The 16068-nt window shown below is 40.6% G+C and overlaps 3 protein-coding genes across 3 annotated transcripts; all 3 read right to left on the bottom strand.

Moving 5' to 3' along the window:
* Nucleotides 1-31: 31 nt before the first annotated feature.
* LOC130178120 (cytokine-inducible SH2-containing protein-like) lies at nucleotides 32-3987 on the bottom strand. The gene is made up of 3 exons (XM_056390253.1): nucleotides 3665-3987; nucleotides 2706-2862; nucleotides 32-2196 (listed from the first exon to the last, which is right to left on the bottom strand). Exons 2-3 carry the CDS (start codon nucleotides 2842-2844, stop codon nucleotides 1691-1693), a joined length of 645 nt encoding a protein of 214 aa, XP_056246228.1. The 5' UTR covers nucleotides 2845-2862; nucleotides 3665-3987; the 3' UTR covers nucleotides 32-1690.
* A 1247-nt stretch (nucleotides 3988-5234) lies between these two features.
* LOC130178051 (twinfilin-2-like) lies at nucleotides 5235-10877 on the bottom strand. The gene is made up of 9 exons (XM_056390146.1): nucleotides 10853-10877; nucleotides 9931-10008; nucleotides 9651-9829; nucleotides 8747-8842; nucleotides 8553-8657; nucleotides 8068-8193; nucleotides 7778-7928; nucleotides 6698-6819; nucleotides 5235-6488 (listed from the first exon to the last, which is right to left on the bottom strand). The coding sequence occupies exons 1-9, from the start codon at nucleotides 10875-10877 to the stop codon at nucleotides 6321-6323; spliced, it is 1050 nt and encodes a 349-aa protein (XP_056246121.1). The 3' UTR covers nucleotides 5235-6320.
* A 1547-nt stretch (nucleotides 10878-12424) lies between these two features.
* On the bottom strand, nucleotides 12425-15577 carry LOC130178039 (WD repeat-containing protein 82-like). Its single transcript, XM_056390121.1, has 9 exons — nucleotides 15159-15577; nucleotides 14815-14915; nucleotides 14623-14689; nucleotides 14109-14208; nucleotides 13571-13687; nucleotides 13295-13450; nucleotides 13108-13177; nucleotides 12873-13015; nucleotides 12425-12777 (listed from the first exon to the last, which is right to left on the bottom strand). The coding sequence occupies exons 1-9, from the start codon at nucleotides 15317-15319 to the stop codon at nucleotides 12745-12747; spliced, it is 948 nt and encodes a 315-aa protein (XP_056246096.1). The 5' UTR covers nucleotides 15320-15577; the 3' UTR covers nucleotides 12425-12744.
* Between the last annotated feature and the right edge of the window lie 491 nt (nucleotides 15578-16068).

Genomic DNA, 16068 nt, shown 5'->3' on the forward strand with positions numbered 1-16068 from the left:
CTAACAACAGTTTTCCACGAACAGCCTTTGACTTTCATTCGGGTAATGATTTTGCAAGAGGGTGTGTTTTACTTTTTCAAATGGAAGATATCTGTCATGGCTGGTGGTAGGAGCACAGCCAAGGAGGACCCAAATGCAGACACACATGGCGGGCTGATGTAGTGAAGGAACTTTAATAGATTAAGTGATGAGGAGCAGGCTTACAGGGAAATGGCTAGACAGGTAGGCAGGCTGGTATACATACAGGTAATAGGAACAGGAGTCCACATCGTGAGCAGCACAAAGGAAAACATGCAGAGTCATTAGCAAACAATCTGGCAACTGACAGGGGAAAAAGGGCTGTTATAAGTACCAGGGAGGGAAATGAGGAAGGCAAGGGAGTTCCAGTGATTGGAAATGCCAAACAGGTGAAGCAGGTGGATCTGGAAACAGGAAAAAAGTCCAAGGGTATCTGGTGGGCAGGTGGACTATGACAGGAAGCCAAAAAAGAATAGGGTTGAGACAGTAAGTTCAAATGGCCAGTCAGGTGAAAAGACAATCCTGAGGTTTATTTCTCCACAGGAATGTATGATCCTCTTCTGAGAATAACAGCAGTTGGAAAAAGATGTCCTTTAATAACTAACAACAGTTTGATTTACATAACAGCCTTGAAGTGGTTTTGTAAAAAGGTGTGCTTGACTTCTGCAAATGGAAGATATCTGATTTAAGAAAAGGATTCTGCACATAAAAGAAATACAAAACACACACTGTACCCTGTCCTTTATCTAATCTTTTAAAATGACTTGTCAGCAACCTGTGACCCTCCAGTCTGCAGGTCATGTAGTGTCAGCCTGACCTCAATATATCCACTCAAAATATTGGTTACAACACGTCTCATCAGTGTAACCTCGAATATTCAAAATCTTGATCATAGTTTGATTGGAAGAGCATCATTACAGTGACACGCAGAGGGGAACAGACCACTCATGCTCTCCCTCCAGTCTGTTGGATTTTGTGCTAGATCATGAACACTTTCATCAGGATAACCATAACAGGAAATCAATTAGTATGTGGGGACATATTTAATGGTGAGGATGGCCATAATGGTTCCCAGAAGTTGCAAGTGTTACAGGATATCACTGTTGGCTTAGCCATGATTCATCAGGTTCATTGATTTAATGAACAGTGTATAAACATTTCTCTCTGCAAATGTAAGCCCCCCCCCCCAAAAAAAAAGAAGAGAAAAACAAAAAGATGAAAACCCAAATTATTTGAATTGTTATGTCTGCTGGAACAGTTTGAGCTGCTTTGTTGAAGACACAGTTGAGGCCACTGACCTAACATCATGCTAAAAACCAGTACGTCTCTCTCTTCTTACTAAATGGGGCAAGTAAAGATTAAAAAAAACAAAAGCTTACGTATTGGCATTGTAGAAATAAAATGGATTCACAGAAGCTGAAACATATAAAAATATTAAAGATATTATTCTGGAGAACAACAGTAGCACTGTAATAAGACTGAGCTCATTCATGAGCGCTGATGTTGCACTGAGGTTTATTGTACTTGAAACATTACAATATTCTCCCTCTGGGCCAGTCTCTGCTGCCCGGGGGGCCAAACTGTCCCAGAGTCACAGTGTGTGTGGTCATGGAGTGTGACCCTGAGCCATGTGTTCAGTCTCTGTGTCCTGTGTCTAAAGGGGCAGAGACTCTTATATGTGGAAAGGGTAGTCCTGCAAGTAGCGCAGCAGAGGCTTTGGGAGTGGCAGCTGGTCTGTGCAGCTTGTGTGTCTGTTGATAGTGAGGCGGGCCAGATGCTGCAAAGAAGGGAAGGCCTCTGGTTTGTGTAAGGGGTGCATCAACTTTAGAGGAACTCCGCTGTCTTTAGCCACGTGCCTGGCAGGGTCGGTCTTTTTTTTGGGGTGGATGTCATTAGATGCCTGTTCCTGTGGTGTGTGGCCTGAGCTTTTGTAGTGCTGTATGAGACTGAGAACATCTGGGAAGGACTGCAGGTGAGATAGACCAGGGGAGATGGAGTCCAGCCAGAAACAGCCCCTGCTGTACTCTATTCGAACACTCGTGGGTCCACAGCGGGTCTTCACTGACAGGGCCAGCATATACTGAGGGTGACTGCTATCCCGCACCAGGAACGTACCTTCAGACTTTGTCAGGAGAGCTTCCCGAGCTTCACTTGCGGAGATGGAACCCCAGTACCATCCTGGAAAAAGAGAGACGGTTTGAATTTTTAAAGTTTTTTATTTCTATATTTTATTTATTTATTTATTTCTATTTTCATTCCATACATTTAGATCTGGTGAATATAGCCATTTAAATAGTGTTTGGGTGAGGTTAGATTTCTACCTAGAAAACACCCTCAAATTCTTATGACAAGAATCACTTTATTTATAAAAGCCACAACATGTTCAGCTGTTCATGCTTCTTCAGTGTCTCAAATGTGTGGTGTAGCTGCCTTTTAAATAGCAAACACACAGGTGATTCTCATCAGCGTGTGCTAAATAGCTCTGGCACCTGGCAAGGCAGTCAAAGACATGACGATGAGCATCCAGCGTTGGAACAAGAAAGAAGGAAAATGTTGGATTTGTTCTGTGGACCCACCGTCTCCCTTTACACATGTCAACAGGTATTCCAACTATTACTAGTTACCACAGTTACACCACTAAAACATCATCTCTACACGTTTGCATTAGAAGTTAAAGGAGGGTGTACCTGAGGTCTGTAGATACTGGAAGGTGGTGGTGATGTAGCTGAGGTCCTCTGCTTGGTCCCAGGGGGGAGGAGAAGGATGTGGGCAGCATGAGCCTCCTTGCTCCTCATGATGGAAAATGGTCACCGCCCGGGCAACCATTTCAGACTGACAGTAGACCTGATGAAATAAGGTTCATGTCATGGAGCATTAAGAAAATTTACAGCGGGGTGTCAAATAAGATTCTTGTGTCAAGTTTATGCTGTGTTCTGTTCAGTTTGCACTATTTTATTTGTGATATCGTCATAATAATTGTGACAAAAATGAGAAAACAAGCTCAAAACCATACAGACAAATAAACTAAAAACTAATAGTAAAAAGGATAACAGACAATCATTTGTGAAGATTTGGACAAATGGGCGTGGTTGAGGGTTGGGTGAGTGTGATTAAAAAGAAGAAAATTACAATAATTTAAAAAAAACTAGGCTATAAAATATCTCATTATTAAAGGTCTGTATATACTCAGAGTCTTAAAACTACTCAGGCATTAGTATGTTGTATCGTTTACACTACATTTCCTTAAGAAGATGTTAGAATAAATTTGATTTTGAAACCATAAGTAAAAGATATATTTATGTCAGTTTATTTGTATATTTGTTTTAATTCCCATTAGTTGTTACTAGCACAGCAGCTACTCTTGCTGGAGTGCATAGAAAAAAATATCACTACAATTTCATTTCAAGCAAAAGTAAAATAAAAGTAATGTTAATTTTATTATCATTATATATATATATGTATATGTATATATGTGTGTGTATATATATATATATATATATATATATATATATATGCATAATCCATACAATAATTATATAAAATTATGTATACGGCACCAGTATATGATATTATATAACAATACTACATCATACATACTGCAAGAAAATTGCTTTAACTACCCAGTCTGCGTTTTAGTTTATCTTACCTTAAATCCAGCAAGATCATAAGGATTGCGGCCAGTTTAAAAAACAGTCCAGCGCATAATCCATCAAATTCTCAGAGTATAGAATTAAATATCATGAGCGAGAAGTCTCGGATTATAGCGACAATGAAAACTCCTTGTAACTATCTATTGTAAAATATCCCGTGTGTGTCCGCTGTAGGTAACAGTGTGAGCGAGGAGCGCAGTGTGTGTGCTCTTTACTCCGTGAACTAAAGGACAGAGAACAGCACAGTTCAGTTTAGATTTACGGAGGTTCCTGGAATCTGTTTCCAAGAAAGGTTTTGTGTTTCAGGACAGGCTGCAGCCTCTCCGAGCTCCGTCAACTCATACACTGTCGACTCACACCACCTCCTGTACCGATTTCAAAATAAAACGCATTGCTGTGGCTCACATGGGACATCTATGAGGAGAGCTCAAATTTCATGCTTTATAAAAGAGGATGAATAGAATTAGTGTTGAAAAAATACAGTATAGATGTTACAGATAAGCTCAGAGTCCCGGGCTACACAAAGGATAGATCGCCGATGTATCACGGGGATGACATACAGTATACAGACTAATTCATGCTCACATTCACACATATCGGCAATTTTAGGGGAGATGCCAGTTTACATAGCCTGCATGTCTTTGGACTGTGGGAGGAAGCCTGGGTGGGTATACCCAAGGTAGACGTACCTACCTGAATACGACTGACTGCAGGGTTTTAATATAATTTTATTGTTTTGTTTCTTCCATCACATGTTGATCATTCTACACTGGCAGTTTATAGCCTTTTAAATTGAAGGCAAATACCTTGACTTCCGGTAATGTTTGTGTTACTGCTGTCTGCCTTGATGCCGCTGCTGCCAGTAATGTTTTTAAAGCGTTCATGTGCACTGGAATGGAAATACCGCCTTATAACCATTATACTGTATATGTGAACTATTATATGTGTATTATATTTATATGACTTTTTTTTTTTTGCTCACATGCATTTGCTTTATGTTAGACAGTACATCACAAACACTAACACATGTTAATATCCAGTCACTATCTCCAGGCTCCACAGAATGGTCTGAACAAAATGTTTTCAGCCACTGATTATATGTTGTTATATTATCATGAAGAACATTCCCTTGTAGTTCAAATGGCTGATTTGTTTTCCGGGAAATGAACTGAACTGTGTCATGTCAGAAGTCAGTATGCCTTCAAAACGTCATCAGGTTCATCATCACCCACCCCACAGTTCCCATGCACAGAGATAATGACCACTTGAAAACTGCCATTCAGCTCTGCACTGCGTTTCCAAGAAAAAATGTTCACATCAACCGTCTTTCCCTGTGAGGTATGAAAGCAGCAGAACGCACAGCTGAAGGCTTCTGAGTACAGAGCCTTCCTGGAAAACACACAACAAATTGACCTCTACTACTGAGCCGTGATCCCTGCTGCTGCTGGTCTGCGTGACTATAGGATATCACTCGCGCACACGCACACACACGCGCGCGCACGCACACACGCACAAACAAAGTCAGAGAGAGAGAGAGACTGTAATGACGTGGCAAACACGGGGAAATAAAGAAAATATTTTATTGTAGGTGTCCATGTAAAACAACAGCCTTCACCTGAATGTAGTCAAACCTCGATTGTGTGACTGGAGAAGGCAAGTGACGGGGAGGATGAATTTACATGTGGTAAAGAGTGAACCACAGGCACAGCATAGGCCTGTACCTATGCAGTATAAAGGATAATCCACCCTAAAATAGAAATTTCATTGTCATTCCAAATGATCTTGAATAACTGAATCAATATTAAAGATCAATGAAGCAAGTAACTAATTCCCAAAGTGGAGAGCAGAGACAGGAGGGACAACTCAGATGGGAAATATTGTCGTCAACTTTGAATGAAATTGGCAAATGTAAGTAAATTCAGAAAATAAAAAGCATCATCACCATCGTCATCGTCGTAGATATAATGTATCAGCTTGTTCAAATTCTTTTATTGAAGCCTTATTAATGTTCACAGACTGACACTGTCAAATCTAAGACTCCATGTTTTTATGGGTGTGCCATTACGTCAAATAGACATGTTCAAGATTTTGTGTGCATCCTTTTATACACAGTTTTCTCAAATTCCACCTGACATATTTAGTATCTTTGGAAACAGTTGGATCAAAACCAGAATTTAAAACAAACTTCTGTGGATCTGAACAAAGTTTGGCTGCACAGCAGGAGTTTGAAATGACTGATACACTGTTGGATCGAATGGGTTTAAGAAGATAAACAAGACTGTAGATTTTTATCCCTCAAAGTATTGACACTTTTTCATGTGGACTGATATTTAGTTTTATTTTTGATGAACTGAAATATATCAATCAGCCATCAACTGTGTTCAATTCTAACTCAGTGTGGACGGTATTTTGATGAGAATTTAGTATCTCGGCTATCACTTTAAAATGGTCCCATTTATATCACCACAGGATAACATATGAATGAATTCTGCTTTATGATGGATCTAGTTTTTCTTTATCTTCAGAGTGAAATATATGATCTTGAGTAAAAATAAAGAAGGAGTGGCTAGAAGCTAAACAGTCAAATAACAAGTCAATTCATAGATATCGGGTGGGTTTGCTTGTGTGCTTGAACATGTGTGTGTATAGTGTCTAACTTTCTTCCCCGTTCTCCCCCGCACCCTTGATGAGGCGTTTGTTGCCCCTCTTGCCTCCTGGTCCACGCGGCTTGGCAAAGGCCTGCTTTAAGGTGTGCTCCATCGGGTGGACCTCCTCGTACAGGAAGTCTTCTGTCAGGCCATCACCGCTGTCTATCTCCATCTATGCACACACACACACACACACACGCACACGCACACACACACAGTAATACAGACACATATAAAGTGTGTACACAGATGAATCACTCTTTTCAATATCATGATTCCTAATGGTCATAATCTATAATCTTCGACAGTTCATAGGTAAATTATGGAGACTTTGTGTGTAGGTCATTCGGTCATGCTGTGGGTGATTTTATTGACCTGTACCTTTTTGGTGACCTCCAGCTGGTAGTCTCTCTCCACCTCATCCAGTAGCCTGTTCTTACAGCTGGAGTACAACATCCTTTCCTTGATACTACAGGTGTACCCAGGCATCGAATAAATGAACACTGGAAGAGGCAGGAAGTCGTCAGTTAAGCAGATAATATTTGCTGCGTCACTGGGTCAGTTTATAACTTTCATTTCTGCTGTTAAAGCGCAGAAGCACAGAACCAGAAGCCTGGCTCACATACAGTCAACAGTATTTGAGATCAATCAATTAGGCGTGAGGGTTTGAATTGCCCAACAGTAGCTGTTTTGAAACCAATGTGAGTAACTACATATGGTCACTATGAAACGGGAGATGAACATATAGTGTCTGAAAGCTGCTATTAATTCGTTTTTGGCCACATTTCTGAATGTGATGAATGTAAGACCAACATTTACTTTCCTTTTTTAGCTCTCTATGCTCTATTGAGGGCAACATCTGATGCTTAAAGCTACTAAATGTTCACCAGGCAATTGCTAACTCTGTCTGTGTCTGCTGTTTGGTGCGGGGCAGGGAGCATACAGTGGAAGTTTTAGAGAGAAACAATAAGCTGAAAGACACTAAAACACTCTGTAGAGATGAGGGGAGCATCGCATTGAGAGTGAACTCTTTCTCATGACTCATAGACATTTGGTCCATTGTTAATATAAAATTACTGATTAGTGCAGCTTCAAGCTCAGGGTTGGGACCTCACATAACAAGGAGGCGAGGTAATGGGAGTCTCAAGGAAGTAGACATTGCAAATTCATTGCTGCATTACTGCATTTAGTCAAGAAAAAACCTCGCTTGGATTAAAATCTCTTTTACTGAGAAATGTTTTGATGAAAATAAAACAAATTAGACTTTTGATATAATAAGTTGGTATAATAATTCCTATAAAATTCACATGGATCTCCCTCCAGCCTCTTGAAAATAAGGAGCTAAATGACAGAACTTAATATCTCCATATGATACTTGATAAGCAGAGAATTTGATGTTACTTTCCATCTCTGCCTTAGCCCACCTCTGCACTCACACCTACAGTGAGACTGAGTACTGACCCAGCGCCTCCTGCAGCTGGCCCTGGTGGGAATGTCTGAAGATGAAGAAGTGGTATCTGGGTGTGTCTGTGGGGATCCTGTAGGGAAGCTCGTGGGTCGCTGTAGGTTTGGTGTGAACCAGCTCAATGGTCTCTTTCTCTACATCCAGCCTCTGCGACACAACGTATACAAACAAGCTTTGTTCAGGGGTCAAGTCATGCACAGCCAATTTCACTGCACTTCACTGACAAACACTGCTACATAGTTTGTTTCAAAAATAGATCTTTTTTTACACTTCTGTAAGGGCTCACCAGCTGTATGTAGTTGATGCGTTTCTGCTTGAGTTGCTGCAGAGCTTGTTTGGCCTCTTCTTGTAACGGGAATGCAAGACCCTGAAGAGTCTGTGCCCTTTTGTCTAAGCCAAACTCCATTGTAACCTGCAGGATTGAAAAAAGAATTTTCAAAAATCTTTTCTGACTTCTCTTAACATAAAACAATATAACTACTTGAGCAAAAGAATGTATGTCCGTGCAAAGGAGCGAACAAACCCTCGCTCGTGCGGTTGGAGTCCCAATTCGTCTACGTTCATCCTGTGGGCGTAAGAGACAGTTTTAAAATCTGTTCTCCTCTCTCGTCTTCATGCACGCACACTTGAATTTGTATAAGGAGGAAATTCTATACACCCATACAACTTTATCCTGTGGGAAAAATGTAGAAGCAGACAGGGTGAGTACACATAATATACATAACATATTAAGCATGCGTATTAAGACAGTTGATGTTGTTTAGACTTGACCTCCGTGACTTTAATTCGTTGTAATTCCTGCTCGGCTGCTGTGAGAGGAGCCGGAGAGGAGCAGGAGGACATGTGTCGCAGGTAACCCTGGAAGCACAGGTCCTCCTGCAAACAGAGACACACCAACAGGAAGGTATTTAATGAACAAAAAGAAAATTCACAGAACAGTTTTCATACTGGAAGATTTTACTCACCTCGACTGTGCCGAACATTTCGTCTTTAATATGACCTCCCCCAAACTCTTTCTTCAGTGTGGCACGAGTTGCTGCGTACATCATCTTTTGCCTCACCTGGAGGGTGGCACCACACACAGGACATAAAGAGCTTCAAACATGGTTATTATATGATGTTCATTACTTTGGATTTTTATGGTCATCTGTTTTTATTTTGGTTTTAGCATTTTTGTGTGTTGGTTTGATTGCGGCTTTGGTAGTTTATAAATGAGTGACTGATTGATTGTACACTCTTATATAGAGGCCTATTCTATTGTACATGTTTTGTTGAGTAGCTTTTATTTAATTTCTGATCTGATTATTGTGTATTTAGTAGTAATTATAATTTAAAACAGGTTCGGTGTAATACCATGTAAACAATGTCTTAATTTACCCCCCCAAAAATTTCAAGAAATAGCAAAGAAATCACCTCATATGTTGATCTTTTGGTTAAATTTCTGTTTCAGTCAATGGGCTGGCAAATTTGTTGCAGCGTGAGGCTTTCATTAGAGCATCCAAAGAAAAAAGAAAAAGAAGTGAACGATACATGATGATTTTTTTGCTTTTTCTTCTGATGCAGAGCACCCAACAGAACTTCAGGGTACACCTTTCCTCATAAGAAGCATGTTAAAAAATATATAATGAACTCTTTTCCCATATCCACAGCCTAATCCTGAAGCTGTGTTTGTTTTGGTTTTGTCTACACATAAAATAATAATCTTAAAATGTTCCTTATTATGTAATTATAGTTTCACAAACACAAAATTTAATTTAAAGCTATTTAACTGGGTCTGGGTTTTAGCCTTAAACCTTAGTTTACAATATCGTTGCAGTGCTTTGAAATGACTAAATTTGAAACAGTCATGATGTGGATCTCGAGACATACTGGTGATTGGTCAGGTGACCAGGCGATGAAGATCCACTCGTATCCCTGTGCATTCTGGGAATCCAGACGATAGAGGATGTAGCACGGCTCCTGAGGCGTGAGCAGAGGAAGCAGGGAGTGATCATAGTCTTTGTCCCAGCTGTGTGCAGGCTCCCTGTATGAATCGAGCACCAACTCCTCTGCAGACAAAATGTCCATCAGTAAACTCACCTCAGGATTTAGAATGAGCCAGTCAAAAGCTTAATGATCCTTTTGAATATGAGACACATCTAATGTTTACCATTTCTGATGACAATCTTCATTATTCTGATGGCACCTCCCCTCGCTCGGGCCAGAAACTCTTTCAGCTCAGATGTTGCTAAAGTAATCAGATATAAGGCAGACAAGTCAAAACTGAGGATGGGGGGTTGAAAGCAAGTGAGACAGAGTTGGTTAAGTAAGAACCTGAGACTCCACTTCAGGGAGAAAATTTGATCCACTGCCAGATACTCACGCTATCACCTAACGTGCCTCAGATGGGGACAAGTAAACGAAATAATCGCTGAGAAATCGGAGAGTTACGGATACACCTCACCATTCACCAGTTTTCAAACCCCGCAAGGTCAGTTTGGTACCGAAACCTAGATTTAGCTCTTTGTTGAACCCCCTCCTTCTCTCTCACCATGGTTACCAAACACGGCGGTCTCATAAATGATGGAAGATCAAGTGAGAAAGGTGAGAGAGGTATGCTTCCGCCAACCTGTCCCCCTACGCTCCAATTACCAAATGCCATAACACACATATATACGTAACTCTTAAACTACCCATAAATGCCTGTAGCTGCTAAATATCACAATTACTGGTATCACAACATAGAAACACAGACATTTTGTTTTACTGTGAATCAGGTGTATACAGACTTAAAATGTCAAAGATGTGTGGCTTTTACAGTCCACGATTATTTATATCCACAGCAGGTAAATGAAGTAGGTGAAGTTAAGTGACCACATCAGGATGAGCTTAAAATCCCTTTTTTTGGGGAAAAACATTATGATGAGTGAGATTATGATGATGCATTATTTGCAATGGCATTGATCAAAGGCTAAAAAGATTTTTTTTTTTTTTAAAAAGCACCAAAACTGCATGTGGAAACAATTTGGAGATACTAGACTAATACAGTTTTTTCTTTAAAGAATATTTACAAAAAAAAGTAAAGAACTCACCATTAATTCCAGTTTGGTGTGACATCTTTTGGCAGTCAGTTTTCACCGCTTCACACTCCTCTCATGCAAGAAGGACCAGGTCCAGGTCTCCGTGTCCTCGCTCTTCTTGCTCAGCAGGTATGTTGCCTCTCCACTGATGGACAGACAGATGGACCCACGCGCACCAGTGACATAAACGCCTCGAGGGTGACTCGGGAGATTCCTAACACTTGAAATACAATCTGCGGAACTGTGGCTGACGAGCAATAACGTGCCTGTCAGTGGATATGCCACCCTAACCACTGATCTAAAACTCTTTGCGTATCGATGACCACAACTTAAAAAAAAAAAAAAAGCCTTGGTGGGGGTGCGTCTCCCAGGTCACACACTGTCCTGTTCTGCAGTGCAATGTGTGTGAGAGGTACACCGGGCTGTGTAGAAATCCACTGCTCATGAGATCATTGCAGTATTTTCAGATGCTGCCAGTGTGCCACATGTAATGACATTTTATCACTCATTCACATAGAGTGGCCACAGCGGACGCAACCAGCATGATCTCAAATTCCAGCCATCTGGTCACTGAAACGTGACACCAAGCAAGAATCTGACCGCTACACTTCAACATCGTTACCTGGACCAAGAACGGGGTCTTTCAGGTATTTGTGCTCAGTACATCATGTGCATTTTGACGGACAAGGTTGCCGTTAAAAGCTGATGAAAAGACGAGAATGAGGAAGATACCTCAGGCAACACCTTCACACCGCTCATCCCAAAGTGTAAGTTGAAGAGCTCCAAACGTCAGGTGTGTACACTGGACGAGCACATGCAGCACTGACCACTGACAAAAACACTAACAGGGTCAGGAGCGTGGAAAGCTTGTAAGAGTCAGTGCAACAAATGCTTAAACTATCAGAACGTCTTCCTCCATCTCTCCCTCATACACACACACACACACACACACACACACACACACACACACACACAGGTTGGTGAGAGAAAGATAAGTGTGTACCTGTGAGGTTACCTGTGATGGGATCATCCATTATTCACTCAGTGGTGAGTACATAACCCAAGCATCTATACATTATTCAAGAGAGCCCCCCCCCCCCCCCCCCCTACTTCAGCAAGACAGACTTTATGTGAACAAAACAAGAAAAAGAAAAACACCCATTCATCAAAATGATGACATCTGCCTGTGTTTCTCTCACACTTGCATGTGTCTTCACAGATTGGTTTACTGACTGACTGTCAGTGATCGTGTCACTGTTCTGTAAACCAGTTATGATCTTGTAATTATCTAATCTTGTGATTGTTCATGTACAAAGAGCAGATTGTGGAATTTTATCAATATTGGTCTTTTCTATATTCTGTTTGGATTCTGGACCATCAGTCGAACAAAATCATCAACTGCAAGAGGAAACCTTGGGCTTTGCTTGGGCTTTCACAATTCTCTGATATTTTACAGACCAAAGCAAAATTTACTGATTAATAAAAAAAATAAAAAAAATAAAAAAAACTGCATAACCATATATCAAGATGTAGGTAATGGACAAGAAAAGTAAGGATGGCAAGAAAGGAAAAAAAAAACAGTGATACTTTTCTTAACAGTTTATTATCAAATATTTATACAATAAAAACACTGATGATTAATCTGTTAATTATATTTGAAGTTTCAAGGTATGGGGTTAAAATATTACACTGAACTGTGTAAAAAAATGTCCTTTTATGGGAGGTATTTTGTTCTGTCATAGCAGTAACGACCCTTTCAAGTTTAAAAATACTGTTGATAAAACGTTTAACATTAAACATGAAGTCATGAGGTTGTTATCAGGCCACAAAAAGGCAGTCCGACACATGAATGTATCCCTGCATCACCGCCTGACGGTAACGTGTTATACGATGACTCAATCCCACTATAAGTCATCCACACACGGGAGCCAAAAGGCCTGTTAAGAGAACAGGAGAATAAAGTAAAAATGAGCACTCTGCCCACAGCAGCTTGTCCTGCAACAGTGGATTTTAGTGTGTTTGATTGTCTCACCATGTTAGTGCAGGCGCTGGCAAACGTCATGTATCTGGGGTTGAACTGCAGAGTGTTGATGGGTCCTGGGTGTTTCCCGTCCAGCACGGCCACCTTCATCCCACTCTCTGTGCTCCAGACATGGACTCTCCCGTCCTCTGAGCCTGCACAGCAAAACACAGTTAAACACAGTCAGAACAGAGATCTTACAGGAGGGATGCCCAACTATAAAATATATAAAGCTGCGGTATTTTACCAATCATGACAAACTGTGAGTCGGGAGTGAAGCAGGCCTCCAGGGAGATGCCTCTACTGTTGTTGTAGCCCTTTAAGTGAGCAAAGACAGGGACTTTCAGTTACTTAAACCTAATTGAACTGATATACAAAGAGCTGCATTTCATTAGGGTTGTGGCAAAGTGATTTAATTACTGTAATTCTCTTACAGAAAAAGTGTGCAGCACGGATCCATTGAAAGCATTAAGGACACGGATCATCCCTCCATTTGTAGAGATGAGAATCTGTTTCCCATCGTTACTGAATTTGAGTCCAGTCCAGTCACAGACACGATTAAACCTCGTCTCAAAGGAGGCAAACGGACCCTTTTAACAGGGAAATAAACATGTGATGAATACAGTGTAAAAGCAGCAGTACAAACGACTCCCGCACTCATGCATACAGGCAAAAACACAAACCGTTAACACGCCGAATTTGTATATCACCTTGTCAAAAGCGCGAAGGTCGTACAATTTAATGGCCTGTGATTCCACCCCTGCAGCAAATATCAGCCCATCAGGGTCAAAGGAACATACAGGTTTCCCCAGTGGATTAGTCAAACCCTGAAACACAAACACACAAATAACAGCAAACAAAAGGAGTGAGAAATTACAACAGGAAGTTTGGATTAACACCATATTTCACCCTTCCTTAATAAAGACTTGTGTTTGTGACATACATTGTTCATATTGTCTCCCCTTCCATTTAGTCCATGTTCATTAATAATATTTTACAGTACTGTGCTCTAGCTACTGTGTGTTGGTCCATCTGAGAGCGCTGATCTATATGGTTCCTAAGGCAGATCTGGGGACACCCAGTGGTCACAGGACAAATTCTTATCAAAAGGGGATCTGCATGCTATTGATACACAGTACCTTGATGTGTAACCAACAGCTATAGCAGTAGGTGTAATTACACATTTAATTAACTGCCTACAGAGAGCAGAGGAAGTGTCATTATCCAGCCTGTTCACAGATTACTCACTTGACAGTTTGGAGAGCGCAGGTCCCAGATTCGGATCGTCTTGTCCAACGAGCCTGAGATAAACGTATCATCCACTGGTGACATGGAGAGAGCAATAACCCTGAAACCATGATGTGATGAACAGTGAACTTAGAGGAAGTAAGAGACAACAACAAAAGACCGGATAACACAAAGTGAAACTGGGAAACTACATGCTATGACAGAGGTAAACATGCTGATCAGGAATAGATTTTATGAATACAACTTTCTTCGTGTCTTTGTAAAACATTTGAGTGTAAATGCAAACATATTTTTATCAGCATATTAGGATAAGACAATTCTGACGATTTTGACAGAATTCCATTTATTAAAAAGCAAGTTGTAGTTTCTTGGTTTGATGTGATCAGAGCCACAAGGCCTAAACAGCTCTCCAGTAAACAAGTGCCTAAGCACAAACCCTACCTTCACTCTATTGTGTACACAACACTACATTTCTATTGTTCCTTTGGATGCACATGGGTCCAGGTGAACTCACCTTGCAGTGTGACCGGGGAAATACCGAATGTACTTGTTGTCAGTCAGCGACAGGTATCGTATGGTATCTACAAGACATAAAACCATTTTATTTTTCCAAAACTAAGACACCCTGTATTTGTGAGTCTATTTCCCATCGTGTTGTTATTTGGTGCTTTGTGCCACCGGCTGACAGTCAGTACTGAGTTTCTACCATCTAGTTTGTTGGAGCTGTAGACGACTGTCTGTGTATCTCCATGAGTGTAGCGGATGAGGTCCACTCCATACTTCTTGCTGAACAGAGTCCGTTCGGGTCTGAGAGAGGACAATATTCATATTGTCAGTCATTTTGATCACCTGACAGCACAGGTAACACACATCCTATTTATCATCACCCACACATTCACATGGCCATCTTATATTGAAACAGCGGGTTTCAAACATGTGGAAATTTAATATTATTTGTATATGTTGTTAATGCATTCCAGTTTGAGCTGAGTCATGAAGTGAATTACACAGTAACAACTTGTTTCTTCACAGAATATACTGGGCCCTTACTTTCCCTCCCGGATGTCATATAACACAATGCAGTCGTCGTCGCTGCTTGATATTGCACTTTCGCCATTCGGGCTGTAGTCCACACAGTTGACTTTCTCTGAATTTTCTCTATATGTCCTGGCGACCCTGAAACTCCGAAACACGCTGTCTGTGATCTTCATGTCTGCAGCTACATATACTACATTTACTAAATACGCAGCGTAAAACCATAGAGAGGACCTCCGTTCAAAGTCTGCGAGTCATTTCTGTAGTTTCTCTGTCCTCCGCAGAGCCTTGATGAAAATTCACTCTTACAGTTTCATTAAAAACAACAAAACATTAAAATCTAAAACGATACGATGCGTCTACCTGGACTAACAACAACAACGACACATTCGGTTTATTTCACATTATCAACCAGATGGGCGGTGTTTTACAATCGCCATGGTATTCAATGGCTTCAACGGGTCAAGCGGTGTAGAGAAACGAGCGAACCAGCGGATAGAAAAAGGAAATTACAACACACCACAGGAAATTGTTGCGTTTACTGGGTCAATTCATAGATGTACTGTAGAGGCACAATAAGACCCCAGGATTTATCTTTGGTTCAAATAAGGTACAAGAAGTTACCCTGTTAATTCAGTCATTGTAAAATATAGGTTAAATGCTGACTTTGTTCCTTCTGTCACAACACAGATGAAACCCATATCTCGTTTTAAAAACTAATTTTAATGTCTTTATGTCCCACATAAAATCCTACTTGGACCATAGACTTGGACACAGGTGAATACTACATAAACTCTAAAGCTGTGAAAAAATAGCCTCATGCATTGAATTTGACCTTTAATTTATTTTGTAGATTTGTTGCCTTTTATCTATTAGATTTATTTACTGATGTAGCCACACACAAAAAAACAGAAGTATGGAGATA

Source organism: Seriola aureovittata, chromosome 2, assembly GCF_021018895.1.
Source record: "Seriola aureovittata isolate HTS-2021-v1 ecotype China chromosome 2, ASM2101889v1, whole genome shotgun sequence".
Taxonomy (NCBI): Eukaryota; Metazoa; Chordata; class Actinopteri; order Carangiformes; family Carangidae; genus Seriola; species Seriola aureovittata.

Coding starts and splice junctions, on each gene's coding strand:
- LOC130178039 (XM_056390121.1), bottom strand. CDS start 15,319: ATGAAGATCACAGACAGCGTGTTTCGGAGTTTCAGGGTCGCCAGGACA. Junction 13,688..14,108: donor TGCGCTCTCCAAACTGTCAA/GTGAGTAATCTG, acceptor TTTGTGTTTCAG/GGTTTGACTAATCCACTGGG. Junction 13,178..13,294: donor CCGTGCTGCACACTTTTTCT/GTAAGAGAATTA, acceptor GCTCACTTAAAG/GGCTACAACAACAGTAGAGG.
- LOC130178051 (XM_056390146.1), bottom strand. CDS start 10,877: ATGTCACACCAAACTGGAATTAATG. Junction 9,830..9,930: donor GAAGATTGTCATCAGAAATG/GTAAACATTAGA, acceptor TTTTGTCTGCAG/AGGAGTTGGTGCTCGATTCA. Junction 8,843..9,650: donor GGTCACCTGACCAATCACCA/GTATGTCTCGAG, acceptor GCCACCCTCCAG/GTGAGGCAAAAGATGATGTA.
- LOC130178120 (XM_056390253.1), bottom strand. CDS start 2,844: ATGGTTGCCCGGGCGGTGACCATTTTCCATCATGAGGAGCAAGGAGGC. Junction 2,197..2,705: donor CCAGTATCTACAGACCTCAG/GTACACCCTCCT, acceptor CTCTTTTTCCAG/GATGGTACTGGGGTTCCATC.